General features: G+C 37.4%; 1 protein-coding gene and 1 long non-coding RNA gene across 10 annotated transcripts in view; one reads left to right on the top strand and one right to left on the bottom strand.

Annotated features, from left to right (window-relative positions):
* SHANK2 (SH3 and multiple ankyrin repeat domains 2) overlaps positions 1-15,907 on the top strand; it is a 354,480-nt gene that overhangs the window by 85,253 nt on the left and 253,320 nt on the right. For all 9 annotated transcript variants that reach the window (XM_040608429.1, XM_040608432.1, XM_040608431.1 and 6 more), the window contains exon 12: positions 2,275-2,341. In XM_040608429.1, the coding sequence (XP_040464363.1) occupies positions 2,275-2,341 (67 nt within the window). The remainder of the gene's footprint in view (positions 1-2,274; positions 2,342-15,907) is intronic.
* Positions 8,070-15,217, bottom strand: LOC121094589. Its single transcript, XR_005829899.1, has 3 exons — positions 15,094-15,217; positions 13,452-13,456; positions 8,070-8,081 (listed from the first exon to the last, which is right to left on the bottom strand). It is a non-coding gene; the product is annotated as an uncharacterized LOC121094589 (long non-coding RNA).

Genomic DNA, 15,907 nt, shown 5'->3' with positions numbered 1-15,907 from the left:
GCCATGAAATAGGTACAATTGACAAGAAAACATAAGTACTGTATCTAGCCTTTATGTTGCATAGAAATTTTTAGTGAAGCAAGAAACAATTTGCCAAGAAAAAAACCAGATGGAACCTGAAAAGCACTTAAAGAAAAAAGATCTTGGGGAAAGACCTAGATTCAGAGCATAAACATGATAAATGGTATTTGTTTTATAAAGTTAGTTTGGTCATCTAAAAAAGTTATTCTGATACTGTATTATACTTTAAATACAGTAATTTCCTTAAAGTTTTGCCTTTACTAGCCAGTAGGTTTCACAACCTAATATAAATCAGTTTGTCTTTCTCTAGACCAACTATTGCTTGCTTAGGACCAAAAGATAAATTAGAGTTTACTTCACTGTGTTTGAAACAGTTTGTTTAAATCTGGGTCCTTCCGCAAGGATTTCCAGGGCTGCGTAGAGAAAGGATTCATGAGTAATGGCTTGAAGCATAAGGACTAATACAACGGGAGTCTCAGGCCTAAAAACAGGCCTTAAATGAAGTCACCAGAAGGAGTGTAGAAGGGTGTTAAGAGTGATAATCTGACTTTCAACAGTCCCATCTAGTTTTACTTAGGAGTATTGCAGAGAATTATTTTTACTAAGACAGTGCACCCATGCCTGTAGCAAATAGTCCTCATAATCCACTGTGGTTCAATGAGCCTTATTCCTGTGTCACGGTAGGATATATGTTAAATCCACTCTGAGCCCTACATGAGATGCGCTAATGGTAGAAGAAGGCATAGGGTAAATAATCAATGCTTAATGAAAAGTGCACAGACTAGGTGCATTTATTTTATTTTTAGGTTAAATGGATATAATGGTCATGAGTCATGATTTAGGCCTGCTATGAGTCTAACGTTTAAAGCATATTTGGAAACTTAAATATATAATCATCAAGACTTTCTGTCTGTATCTTGTTGCTTGTGTGTAAAGTCTTCATTTGCAGGGATTTCCATATTAGTTTGTTTTGGTTGCTAATAAATAAAATTGTCCATTCAGTTTCCTGTGGTGAGTGCAGGAATAAGATCTTATGCTTGTTACGTTAAAAAATACTACTCATATTAACTGTATTTTTATACCTCCCCAAGACCGTTTCAGCACTTTAGTCTTCCTTTGTGTTATTCATCATCCCTGAGATTTGTGGAATGGTACAAAACAGCAGATAATCTTTCTTGGTCATCAGCTCTGAAATCTCCCTGAATTTTCAATCATTTTTCGTGACTGACAGTAGTCCTATATCGGGAGGAGTCCTTAAATACGTTTGGGGTGTTTTTTGTTTGTTTGAGTGCTTTTTGGCCTGCACCCTGTATATGCAGAAGCTTCTATGAGGAAGGTGAACCCAGCTTATCTCTTTTACCTGCATTGGGAAAGCCATGGTGCCATTAGAGGAACAGTATCTGTCGTAATACAAAGCTGCAAAATGGAGCCAGAAAAGGCAATTACTCAATATTCAGGGCAAAAATAGGGCAGAAAGAAAAATGGAGGAGACTGCAATGGCATAACCAAATCCCTTTCCTCATATCCATATTCTCATCTTAAGGATATTTAGATGAGAATTTGGAAGAGATAGTTACACATCTGTGCTCAACAATCAGGAAATAAATAAAAAATAAAATTATTATTTTAGAACTGTATTTATCAAAGCACTTTAAATGCTATATATACACATAAATTTTACCAGTTTCTCTTTTCTAGTCTTGTTTTGGTGTCTTATTGGTACCTGAATACTTGCAGTTCTCGGTACTTCTCTGGTTATCCCACGTACGTTGCATTGTAGCTTCTCTTACTGTTCAGGGAAGTAGCGAGGCAGGAGCAATTTAAGAGAAATAGTATCTTCAATGTGCCTCTCCAAGCCTGCTCCTGTAGCATTCTCCACACATCCGTATTGCTCCCAGGGCTTTGGGGATGGTGTGTTTAATGTTCACTGCTGGTTTTGACTGCCACGACATGAAAATCCACAGGTCTTCTAGCAGTCTCCTAGAGATGGATCTCCATGATTACAGTGTTCTTAGTAAACAGGGAACTGGGGGACTGGCGGTGCTGCTTACAGATAGATTGAGTTATCATTTCTTAGCCTTGTTTCAGAAATGTATTGCATGTGGTAGTTGCAGAATTGAAGTAATAAACAGTTACTCTGCTTTGTGAAATGAAAATATATTTGTATGATGTTTGTCAGTAACGTAACATGCATATTTCTTACTTAATAAGTGATGACAATATATTAATTGTAACTATTTTACAATCCCTTAGGTGGCTATAATAGCGGGAAATTTTGAGCTTGCTGAATATATCAAGAATCACAGGGAAGCTGATATTGGTAAGTAAAATATTTACAGGCACTGAAGATAAGTTACACATGTTTAAACCAGGATTTTGCAAAGATGGTAAATGTGATTTTCTGTTAGATGTGATTTCAGGGATAATGACAGTATTGATTCACGGAGATTTTAGAAGTAACTTTTCTATTAAAAAAATGAAGACAGGGAAAAAGTGGAAATGTTTTCAAAATATGCTCTGAAAATGAAGATTTGATAAGTAATGCAAAAGAGTGGCAGATGCTCTGTAAGTATAAATGAGACAGTTTGTAACAGATTAAATACACAGCCACATACCTGGAAGAGCCAAATTGGCTCTTGCAGGCTGTTTCAGCATCAACCTAAAGCAGCTCTTAAGCAGGAATAATTGATCAGAAGAAGAAGATAAAGAAAGATGCTTCTTCGCAATTAAATGAATATATGGCAGCAACTGTCTATCCATATTCATAAAACCATTTCCTCTGAGGGTGTTTGCTGTGTGGCACTGGATGAAGGCTAGTAACAGGTGTTAAGGGTCCTTGACAAAAGACATTAAAGTTTTTTAAAGATCTTTTTACATAGAGAGTTTTGCCATTAAAATAAAAAACAGTGATATAAAAATGCTATTTCTAATACAGTTTAATTAAAATAAATTAAAATACTTTAATTCCAGTTAATTAAAGTTCCACAGAACAGTCTTGAAGTTGAATGAAAAAAGGCATTCCTTTTGAGGCAGGAGGGTCTGTAGAGTTGTCTGCGCTGATTTAACTTAGTGATGAAAATCCGTGACTCAATAGTATTTGACTTATGTTGAAAACTAGGCCAGCTCACATGAAACTCAAGGCTGTGAAAGAATTGCTCTGGATTAAGGCCTCCTTTCCCATATTCATGTAGTTTTGGATGTATTCCAACATATATTGTTTGAGTAATATACCTCCTTAGAGCCCAGAGGCAGCAGGGTGGGAAGGAATAGCAAAGGGATTGAGAAGTATCCTCATGTAGATGAGAAGGACGGATCATACTATGAAATCTCTTGAGAAACATTTCATCTTTCATCTCTCAGAAAGTGTAGATTGGGTAGATACTGAATTTTGATATTGAATCAGTTCATTAAACTTTGTTGCTAGTATTTTAGGCTCGTATAATAATTGTAATTACTTTGTATTTTGTAATTATTTTAGACTCATTTAATAATTAACATTACAACTGGGGGAAACTCTTGATTGATATTAATGATTATTCACAACAGCATTTATTGGAAGGAGGGCTTGGTGATGCACTGGGAAAAACTCCACATTGCTCTTGGAAGACTGCTGACCTAATCTAATTGCAAACTATCTTTAGCTGTAGATACTTTTGAAATACATGCCTAGTACACAGCTAAGTAATATAAGTGGCAATAATTTTTTTTCCAAAAGAATCTGCCTACTTTCCTGGGTATGTCATCTTAATGATGGAAAAAATTTAATTGGTGGAAGTGATTGGAGGCTGGACCTAACTTAGTAGTTTTGAAGAGCGTTTTTTTCTGGTGACAGAAACAAGTTTTTATATTTCTCAAACTGAAATATTTGAAATATGAAAAATAGTATTTGCTTGAAATCTCTAATCTTACATTGCAAGGAACTACACTATCTGTGTCCATCTGTTTTGACATGTGTTAATTAACATTATTCTTAGGTAATTTTGTTGTCCCAAACTATTGCAGTAGGAAGTCACTTGTACTTTGATTGCAGAAGGTATTATGTGGGTGTCTTCCAGTTTGTCAGTAGTCACAAAGCTGTTTCAAGTAATGTTGCCAAAACTGCAACTAGAAGGATCTAACAGCAGTAATGTAATGCTTATGATTCATGGTCCTGTGCCATGCGTTGCGGTGAATGAGCGGCTTTCTTCAGTGGCAGGGATCACAGCTCAGCCTTTCCGCAGGAGGGGAGGGTATCACTGTGTGTGGATTAAAGGGATGAGGCTGCAACCTGCTGTCAGCCAAAGCACTACATCCCAATGTACTGGTTCACAAGAGCTCCACAGAAATAAATGTATATGCTTAAGTGCTGGGTATGTCATTTATTATCTATTCTACCTTTGCCTGCCAATTATATTTCATTGGCATTTGGAGTTGTATACCATTTTAAGCCATACATGAAGTCTGGGATTGTTCAGTTAAGAAGCTGAATTGCGTGTCTTAAAGGGAGTCTCCTTTTTTCTTTTCTTCCCCCACTCCCCTTGGCCTGGATCTGTGCCAGACTGTAGTGCTAAGACTGTCCCTGTTGTTGAAGATGATGGGGAAGCAGCTCAGGTGGAAAATGATCAGGGTATCCTCTAGCATTAGAAAACTTTACAACCGAATCACTAAGTCTTTGTTCTACAGATCAAATCCCACAGTGATTGTTCTTCCTTTTTATTTTTATTTAATTATAAAGCACTTATATTAGACAAATGTGTTGAAATGCTGAAAAGCTACGCATATATAAAACCAGCTTTTCTGCAATAATCATGACTTCGTATGGTTCTCTAAAAAAAAGAAAATCGTAAAAAGACTTATTTTAGAGCCCAAATGGGCAAAAATAATGTCACATTGCTCTGTAGGTCATCTGATGGTAAGAGAGGGATTTTATTCTAACGTGTGTAGTGTCTGGTTATCTTACTCTGATCTTGCCGAATAAAAGCATCTACTTAGGGCCAAAGAGATGAAGTCGGTCTGCTTCACTTTTATGGAAGCAAAATGGATTAAATTTTGTATCCAGAACAGAAGATGTAGGTGCCATTGGCAACCTGATTAATCCAAGGAGTCCCTGCCTAGTCATTTGGAAAAAAAGAAACGAGATTTTGCCAGTGAAGTTTCTCAGCTACATAAAATTGTGCTATAGAGGCCGCTCAGTTGGCTAAGCTGAGTGTGTTTCAAGACAGGTAAGGTCATGCAGGGTTTCAAAACCGTCAGGAGCAGTCCAAGCTGGTAGGTGTACTCTGAGTGACTGAGCAGCAGCACTTTGGTTACAGAGCAGGTACCACAATGGTCCTCCCTCCCTCCCTTCCTCCACGTGGTTTCTTCATTCTGTAGAAAGCCTGATTTCTCTTATGTCTTTGTTCTGGATGGTGCAGTGCTCTGTCCCTTGGATGATTTCACAGAGGAAGCTCATGATGAAATGAGGGATAATTTGTGGAAGGGGGAGACCTGGAAGCCAAACCTGCTGACTGTTCTCATGACTCTGATCTACAGCACATAAACGTTCATTCAGGCAAGGCTGCACTAAGCAGTTATATTCCTTTTTGGATGTACGTCCTTGTGTCTCCCAGAAAACTGGAGTTTTGTAGAACCTGCTTCTGCTTAGCCACGATACCAGCATAAAAATCTGTTAGTTATTCCATACTCTCAAAAAATTTTGATCTTTTCCTCAGAAAGTTCAAAACTGTGGGTTTTCTCACACGTGCTTTCCCTTCTATGAGCAAGTAGCTTCTTCCTTACCTTACTCCTTTTCCCACTGTCAATTGTCAATTATTCTTTCCATCTCAAGTAGTACATGAGGTGTCCGGGTGAGCAGTTTGTTGTAACCATGGCATTAAAAATACTTAGCAGAGTTAACTATTTTGTTTTCACCTGGTGCTGCCATTTTCAGAAATAAACTGAGGAAAAAAAAAGCCTTGCAAATGATTCCTGGGGCTTAGTACAATAAAAGACACCTTGCTGTCATTAAGAGAGAAAGTTCACATTTGTCTTATTTCAGACAGGGATGATGCAGGTTTGTAACACTAAATCAAATGTAAAAAGTTAAAGGATTCAGAGGAGACAAAAAAAGGATATCAGTAAAGGATTAGAAACAAGATCCAGATTTCCTTGTCTTTATTTCTTTTACGAGGTTCTAAACGTCAGAGAATCACTTTTGTTTTCTTGACAGATGTATGAAAGGTAAATGAAAATTGCCATATCATTTAAAAAGTAATCCTATTTGAAACAAATTAATATTTTTCATAAAGCAAGAAAACCTATTACCATAAGGTACTTAGAAACTTGTTTTACAAGCAGTATGAAATACTTAGTATGGCTTCTCAGATTACTTCAGTTCATCATGACCCCAAATTAGTTTTTTGAGGAATAATAACAACATCAAAGTAGCTTATTTTAATTATAATTTTTTATAAAGTCTTTGGAACCCAGGAGTATGTTGCAGCTCAGTGACTAGTGTTTCACCTTCTTTTCTGCTTTGAGGAAGACATTACTTATACTCCTGATGTACAGTATAGCAGTTACAGGTTGTTTAAAAAACCCGAAAACATCCATTTTAAAACTTCTTTTTTTTTTAACTAGCTATAGAACATTTATAGTTTATTTGACTTTATACATTTATTTATTTCAAACTAAGAGAAAGTAATGGATTAAAAGATGTGATGAATAGAAAAGTTAATCCCTGATTGTTTTCATCCAGCCTGCAGCTGTCTGTGAGTAAATGAGCACAGCAGATTTAGGAAGCATTTGCTATACAGAATTTACTATGGCTTCTATAGGATGGAGGTACAAAACCCAATCATATATATCTAAGAATATTGAAGCTTTCAATAGATACAGATATGCAGATATTAAATATGTTGCAAGCTGGTAATCCTTTGACTCGGATAACCTATTTTTAAATCTCTCTTTTGCCTTGGTTCTTTGCGATGAGATGAATTTTCAGATGGATTAAATGACATGGGTTGTTCTTCTTCAAGTGAACAAGGTTTGTTTTATATTGTACATCTTGTCCTTCGGCAGCTCTGGAGCTAGAAGTGATAGGATTCTTTTGTTTTATTTTTGTTTGCTTTTTGCTTTAGAAAATGAAACACATTGAGCTGGTGTGTGAGTTTTTGGTAGTTGATTAGCAGACTAACTAATACTTGGATACTGTTGCTAGGCTTCAAGTCAGAGTTCCTGTATTCCTCTATAATTATGCAGAGATATGTGTATGTGATGGTTTGTCTGTGCTTTCACATGGAGATTTTTTTGTTTGTTTTTTTTTTTAATATTGAAAATCTGCTGATATGATAGGCTTATCCTTAAAATATACATATTCCACATGGGGCAATTGCTTTTAAATAAAACATTTTTCAACTATGAGTAAAAGTATTTATTTTTATTGGAATTGTGACTGTAAAATCGTAAGAGACGTGCATTTTATTGCAGAATAAGCAGAACAGGTCTTTCAAAACACAAGAATATTAGTTGCTTTAGTGGTAAAATTGCTTTTCTACACCCCCCCCCCCCTTTTTTTTTTTTAATTAGATCACAGTGATTGAGGTCAGCAATCTTGTTTTTTCAGCTGCAAGTGTTTCTATTAAATGTTAGCCAGCCCAATGAATATTCTGTTTGTTTACTTATTTATTTTGGTTTGGAGAACCATTTAGTAATTTTGATTTTCATAAATCAAATGCCTGCAGAATACTTCTCAAGTTAGAGGAAATAATTTAGAAAGATAAAAGCAGAAACAAGAAAAGGCAGTAAATCAAAAGACTTAAAAATCTGCAAAATTGTCAGCAGCATGCAATGACTTCTATTTTTATCACGTTACTTAATAGAAGCACAAGGGACATAAGCACATATTATAGCCCTGTCTATTTGTCATTTGAATGTGAATAACATTAACCTGTTCCATACATACGCTAGCGGTCATTTTAACGTGGAAGAAGGATGAAATTAGTATAACCAGGATGGCAAAGGCAGTGAGATCTTCATTGCCCACACTTTAAATGCATATTGCTTGGTAGATTGTTATAATCCTGTCTTCCCTTTTGCACCTTCTTTCAAATACCTCTACTAAATTAACAATCATTTGTCCTGTCCATAGGAAAAAAAACACTTTAATGATATTTAAACTGAGTTACAAGCAAACTAATATAGATTGGTATGAAATAAATTTGTTGCTATTATTTATCTGTTTTTCTCTGAAGGATTGCAAGGAATATAAACTCATAAGCTCAGTCTTGCTATGTGGTAGCAAACAAATTGGAAAACTGGGAATTGAGATCTGTTAATGTAATTACATACTAAAATGTAGGACAGAGCTTGAAAAACTTACAGTAGTTTTCTTTTTCCCTTTGATCACAAGTGTTTCTTTTTCTCTGTGAGTTACAAAATTGTGCAGTAACCAGTTTTATTTCAAAATTTAAACTCGATTATTTTTTTTGCCCTTGAACTTTGGTGTATTCTATGTGTATAAGGTGAAACTGCATGCAGAATGGCGCGTATTATGTAGTGCATTGTCATTGCCTGTGATTTCTTAGGCTTTAAATTTTGAGCAGGAAAGTAAGGAGAGAACTGGTGACATATGTAACTGCTGCTGTAACTACAGTCAATTTCAGAATGATTTGGCCTGGTTTTGTAAACCAGTCTGTAGTGTGTCATTGCCACCTGCCAGGTAGGCAATGATTGCTGCAGTTATTCCTGTTAGAATTTCTTTTACAGACTGAATAAGAAGAACCTTGTAACTGAGCTGAAAACAAACTACCAGAGGAATCTCAGGCAATCTTCAGTGCCCTTGAGCTTGTTTTGGTCTTGGGCAAGTACTCTGTGGTCTGAGCAGTGGGTGCAGGTCACACAGGGATTGCTGGCTTATCCCCTAGAGATGTTCAAGATGGTGGCAGAGGAAGGGGGAGAATCGGTATGTGGTTGGGTCTTGCCCCAATCTTTATGCTCAGACCCAAATGATTGGAGGTGTTTCTGGGGCCCAGCTCCTGCTTCCCCCAAATATGACTTCTAGCTGGCTCCTAGACCGCTAGCTCCCCATCAGGAGAAATGCTTCTCACCTTCTCTGTTCCTTCTAGGCTGAGGCCATTGTATCCAGCAGTTGGAAACTGTGGGGCTTTTTTATAGTGTTCCTATCATCAGCGTGCTTTTTCATCATGGAGTCAGGTCATTTACCTTTCCCAAGTCCTTAAAGGATACTTCAAGGATACTCCTGCTATAAGGCATGATCCTTTCTACTGGGAGTGGCTTTTTATTGTTTTGCTTTTTTTTTAATAGCTTTCACTGGCTGGACACCACTGAGGTAGTGTATAGGGGAATAAATTCAGAGGCTATGTACAGAACTAGTGCAATTTACTGAATTAAAAAAGAAATAAAGCCATAAAGCATAACCAGTAGAAAAAAATTACTCGACTAGGCCAGATAGTTGCTCTGAGCGGAGAAAAAAATGGAACGTATTTTTGTATAGCAAACAGGTTATCAAATTAGTAAGATTAATTTCTTGCTTTACAAAAACTAAAGTAGTTGAGTGGATTGTACTGTCCTCAAAAATTCTGGTGGAATACATAAAAGGATAATGCCATTGAGCTAAATAAGCAGATCAAGGGTCATGTTATAAGCAGACAGCAAAATAAGTACCCCAGAACTCTCAAGTGCTGAAATTTTGAACTAGTATTTCAGCCAAACAGGAACTTACGATAATGACTTTTGGTTACTCCCTGTGAATGAAATTTCCAGTGTCATTCAAACTGATGGCTGGATCGTTCTAACCCCTGTAGCTTCCCTTGGTGTCGCTGGAAGTGTTCAGCAGATGACCCATCCTTTGGGAATCTACTTTCTGATTCAGCATTCCAAACGAGGTGCCTGACCCTGCACCAGGGTGTCTTTGGGGGACAAAGGCAGGTACCAGAATAATTTAAGGAGTTAGATTAGGCTGAGGGGATGTAAAAAGAAAGTAGTACTTTTGAGTTTATATGGGACCTGAAATTTGTTTGGTCATGTCTGATCCAATGTTATAGGTCATAGATCATAAAACTGGAAGAGGTTTAGGTGATTGTGCTGTCTGACCTTCTCCATAGTGGAGATTACAGAATTTATATTAACTAACTCCTTCTTGAACTGGGTTATAACTAGAAAAAACATTTTGTTTTGTTAAAAACCTGCAATGATGTAAATGGGATTTGGAAAAGTGTATCCTAGTCTCATGATCTGATGTTTTTGGATCCATTTGGTGTAGTTCTAGATAGAGTTGATTACCCCCTTCATTAACAGAGATACCTTATTTTTAATATCAGTTTGTCTAGCTGTAGCAACTGGATTCTGAGTATAGCTGAGTCTTCTCAACTGCACTGTGTCTGTGCCCACATTTCTCTTCTAACAGCTCTCATTCCTTAGTGACAAGGAGCTGATCTGAAGTGTTAGAGAGGAAAAACTCAGGAGGAGGTGTAAAACTTGAATGGAGGTTGAAATTGAATATAAGAAACTACTGTGGACTTTGTGGGTTTTGTTACTATTGCCATTTGATCAGTATTATCTTAAGCACCTTTCTGCTAGCTTTTATCAGGGTCCACTATAATCTGTATCCCTGGAATTTCTGTAATTGCGCTTTCCCCCCCCCCCTCCCCCCCCCCCCCCCAAGAGAGTATGCCCTTTGCAAGTATGTGATCAGTGCATTTCAGTGATGATATATATAGGTCTCCATGTAACAAAACAGGCTGGTTTAGATGACAATACCTGTATTAGGATGTCAAAGGGCCCATACCTAGTAAGATAAGGCAGGGAGCCTTCAATGTAGCTTTAAGATATGAGGCAGCCAACAAGGGATACTACAGAAGAAAAATTGTTTGAAGTGTCTCACAGAGAACTGTAGTATTCCTGAAAAGTTAATGTATTTTCTTTAAATCATTTTTCAACATGAGCCTCAAGAGCTCTCTAAGATTGTGTCAAACACCATGTGGGATTTCAAACTGTGAAACAGTGAAGCCAGGTCAAAAATAGAGGTAGGACAAATGGAGAAATAATGTGTGCAGAATCCCATGGCTTTCTGTTTCTCCCATTTACAATGGTGAGAACACAGGAAAAAAGAGATGAAAAGAGATGAAAAAACATAAAATAGATGCTAGAGTTTTCTTTTTTTAAAAAAAAGCCAAAATAGGTAAGAATAGTCAGGAATGCTTCCTGAAGAAAGTTCTTTTGTTTCCCAAATAAATACAGATATGGACAAAAAAAAAAAAAAAAAAAAAAACCCAACCCAGAACTCTCAGTGCAATGTAGATCCTTACGTTGAGCACTTCATCACAAGCATTTTTATGCACCTAGTAATTTCCTTTATATAAGGAACTAACTTCTGAATATCTGGATTTTTTGTGTGCCAGTCTATATCTTAATCATTGTGGTGTTGAAAACAGTTAGGTTCTGTGTAACTCCCATTTAGGGAAGGAACAAATTCCATGGACTAATTGGATTTGGATGAGGATAGCCTTCCAAATACAGAAGCAACATGGTTACGTTGCCAATCATATAAACCAAGTGTTTGTATGAAAAAAACCCTTTGTATGAATGTAAGACTTAAGTGTTTCTGTGAGCTTCATGATTTCAAGGATAATATTTTTCTTTTAAATATGTTCAAATAACCTTTGTAAGTTAGGCTTTTCAGTAATTGCTAATATCCTCCATTTGGAACAGATTTATTGCACTTCATTGACTCCCTTACTTGTAATTCTTCTTTCTGTTATGCTAAATTTGTATTTATATCATTTTTAACAGCTAAACGTACTGGGTTTCTTTCAAACTAGTTCATTTATCAAAATTAAGTCGATGTTATGTTTTCAATATACAGTGGTTTGGCAATTTATAAGAACGGAGGCTTCACAGAAGAAATCTGGTTTAATATCTTATGAATAATCTGATTTTCATAACAAGATATTAATGTCAATTTTCGTGAAAACTGATCTGGTAATATGCAGTCCCTTTAAAAGGAAATAGTATCCTTGTAGAAGACCATTTGTTGTCAAATTATAGATGAGGCTTGATAAAGGGATAGGCTTTGAAGCATACTGCTTTGTAATGAGTGTAATATTTCACACTGTATTTCACACTGTTCGCAATATTTCACGCTGTTGCTGTTACTCCATTTATATCTCGATCTCCTGGGCTGTGTCTGAGTTGATGGTCTTTCCCTTGGAGTTCAGGATAAGCTCTATCTTTTGCAGTCAGGGTTTTGTCACATTGTGGAGCATGTCTTCAGAGTAAACACCTTCTGAGTCTGTAAATCAGATCTCCGTAGGATCTTTGACAGAGTTCCCAGGGAGTCCAAGGGAATTGAAACTACTTGAACCTCTTCTGTTATTCGCTCTTTATTTTAATGAGTTGGTGTTTAGAGATTTTTATTTTTTACGCTCCCTCTTTTGTTTCATTGCAAGATGTCCACTTAATTGACAAAAATATGTTTTAGACAATTTTTCTGTATTCTACGGTTCAAAGGGCAGCTGGATCAGAATGGTGTCTTGTTTACTGGTTTCCATGGTTCTCTCCAGTTGCAAGTGGCAGTCCTAAAGGATGTATATGTTGTTTGTTATAGTAACTGTCTTTTAAGGATATCAGAGAAATAATTACTTTGGAGTTACCTGACTTCGTGTGTTTTCAGGAATAGTTGAAAATGTAGATTATTTCTAAACATAGTAATGTGAAACAGGATGTATGGATGGCACACGTTTTTAAGGCATGACTATTTTAATTTCCTTGATTTCCAAGTTAACCAATCGGACAAAGTTTTATTTACTAGCCTATCTAAACCTATTTTTGTAATTGGCTCTAACTATAGCTATAGATAGAAATGAGCTGGTTATGGAATGAGCTTTCTCTGGAACAACTCTTTCTGCTCATCCCTTTTACATGGACAGGCAACTTCCACCTGGACAGTTGCCTTCTCAAATCAGACGGGGCTGTGTGATCCAGGCTCCTACAGGCTGCCCAGGGCAGTGTAGCTGACATGCCCTGCATAGCCTAGGAGTCCTACAGGTGTGCAACAACGTTGTGTTGTCAGTGAGTCTTTACTGTTTTGGGTTGGGTTTTTTTTCCCCTCTTACCTTTTCTGTATGTGTCTTGATGATTTTATATGCAGGTTTTGAAGTCAAAAGACTGATTTCTGCTCCATTTTCTATGTAATATTGCTGAAATAATTGTTTAGAATTTTTTCATGGGAGACAAAATTATGATACTATCTTTATTCAGAAGAGGTTGCAGGGTAAATATTATCCAGCAGAGTGGCTATAATTGGGTGAAATCTATGCTGAATGAAAACAACAAAGGTTTTACTGAATTTAAAAGGCAGGAAGATTTACAGCATTAAGATTGTATTATTTATGTGTGTGTAGGAGTACATCTGGTTTTCTGTTAATCATACATTTCTACTAACTCCAGTAGACTAGGACTTCAGTACCCTAGGAAAGATACCATCTTAAAGCTATCATCCTAGCTGTTTGACTTTCAGAAATAAGGAATCTATGAAAATAAAATGCCCAGATTTTATTCCTCCTCCTAAAGTATTTTCTTATGAAAAAAACCATCACCTGATACATTTCTGTTCTCTATATATGATTTTTTTTGTATTATAGCATTTCCTGCTTGGGAAACTGCCGCTTGGATCTCTTTGGAACATCTGAAGTAGCAAAATTTAACATAAATTTTCTGATGTGTTTTCAGTTTTAAATGTGTCTTATAAAATCTGTAATTTAACACAAATCATTTATTTATCCTGAAGAAATTATCCGTGGCTCCTGAAGAAAGCGTTCCAAGTGCAGACTGTCAGATTGCTGGTTTGTCCTTTGAGTCTCTCTTTCCTTTATTTTGAATGAAACAACCAGCCACTAGTACTTCTAGTCTTTCTGGTATTGCAAGCATCAAAGTACCAAGTGTATTTTGATTTCAGGGATTTTAACAGAGGAAAATTAATGTTTTCGTGTGTGTTACTTGTCCTCTTCCTGCATGCCCCACCTATGTTAGTGGTCATGCAGGGATGAGAGTCCCCATAGCCCCCATCCCACAGAGACGTGCTGTATCTTGTGCTATACAGCCTGATCCCAGCTGACTGTCTTTGCCTTCAAAAGGAAACCCGATCCCTCCTGCTTGATCATGTAGCAGTTGTCCAAATGTTTGGGGTCATACTGTGCAAGAAATCAAAAGAGGTAATGAGTCCATGGTAATTTTTGTGCTGGTGCAAATTTACCTTTACCCTTCTTTTGAGGGCTAAGGTTTTTATTTTGGGTCAAAGCATGGCTTGTCTTGCCAGCTTCATTAACACTCTTGAGAATACCAGGTGTGAAAGAGCTCTATTTTTGCTGCACAGATCAAGTGTGTCTAGTTTCTTGTGGCCTATTTTTACATATTTCTTCATTCTATGACTAGGAAAAGCTGTGAAGGGAACAAAGAGATTGCGAATAGCCAGAGAAAACGGCTATGATATTATTAAAGGAAAATAAAGGGGAGGGTATATCTGTGAGATTCCATTTCTGAGATGGCATTGAATTAAAATTAAAGGCGGGAAATGATGCATATAAAACCAAATAAAATAAAAAGTGTAGTAGTAATTTTCTTAGCTATATTTCATCAGTCAATTGTCCATTTCCAGATAATTCTATGAAAAATGCTTTTAGGTCCTTGAATAAAAGATCCTAAAGTACCAGTGGCTCAGAAACTTTCTCCTTTATTCACAGGTATTCCAGGGCATCCTTTTTTAGCATTCAGTATTAAGCAGTTCTCTGCAGAAAGTGAGGAGATGTTGGGGGACCTGATGGCTCTTTCTCCCCAGACGAGAAGGTGTGCAGTCCTCTGGCGGTCTGTGCTGAAACCCAGTGGTCCTCTGTCTCAAAAATGGACGACTGGCTGGGCTGTAGGGAAGTTGGAGGGAGGAAAGGAGATGCTCTGTTCTGTTGTGCAGAAGCCACCAGCCAACACAGGGACTCTTGACACTGATCTGGCTGCAAGGCACAAGGGCTGGGACCTGGCTGTGTGGTAGATGATGTACAGTTGATATTCATGGGATGGAAACCTAGAAAAATAGCAGAGAACCGAAGAGGGTCCCCTGTGGAGAGTCAGCCAAATCACGACAATCACACCAATATGGCTACATGCCGTGCTCCCTTTATTAAACAAACGGGTCATATTTATAACTTAAACTGACCACTCACCCGACTTTACACACAGGTGATTGGATAAAAGTCTCTGACCACGTGGGTGTCCGTGTCGCTGGTCGGTGAGCATGCTGCAGGCACCTGATCAGAGTGTGCCGATGAGAGTGTGTTGATTTCACGGTTCCCAGGACTTGCTCTGCACCTGGCTTCTTGTTTGTGCGTAGCTTGTTTTCCTTCTCCCACTGCTTGTCCCCAGGACAATTTAAAGTTGCTCTGCAACTTTAACTAACAGGCCTGGGTTGTCCAACCCAAACAATGGTAACGTATGTCCTCAGTCCTTTAAAAATCCCTCTACAGGGAACCATTTACAATGACTTTTAACATAAAGTCAAGATAAAGTTCCTAAGACTAAGCTAACCAAACCATTACAGTCCTCCTTATAGATCCTTTGGGCAGTCTTGTCCCCTAAATTATTTCTGGTTGATCCGTATGCAGTACTGTGGTTGAGTACCAGGAGCTGAGTGCCTAAGACGATGCTCTCTATGCATCTTAGTGTTGTGTTTCCTTTTTTCTACACCATTGTGACTCCAGGTATATCTATGTCTTTTGAAGACAATCCCAGAATTTTTCTGCATGTGCTCAGAGGCAGCAGCTGGGAGACCACAAACTGAGCTAAGCATTATTTTGAACAGTGTTTAACATCAGAAAGCCTCCAAGCAAGGAGGTTGCCAGTGTAGCTTGGTGCTGTACAG

This window comes from Falco naumanni, chromosome 10 (genome assembly GCF_017639655.2).
Source record: "Falco naumanni isolate bFalNau1 chromosome 10, bFalNau1.pat, whole genome shotgun sequence".
NCBI lineage: Eukaryota > Metazoa > Chordata > Aves > Falconiformes > Falconidae > Falco > Falco naumanni.
Note: the sequence above shows the minus strand (reverse complement) of the source record. Positions and strands in the feature narration are given on the sequence as shown.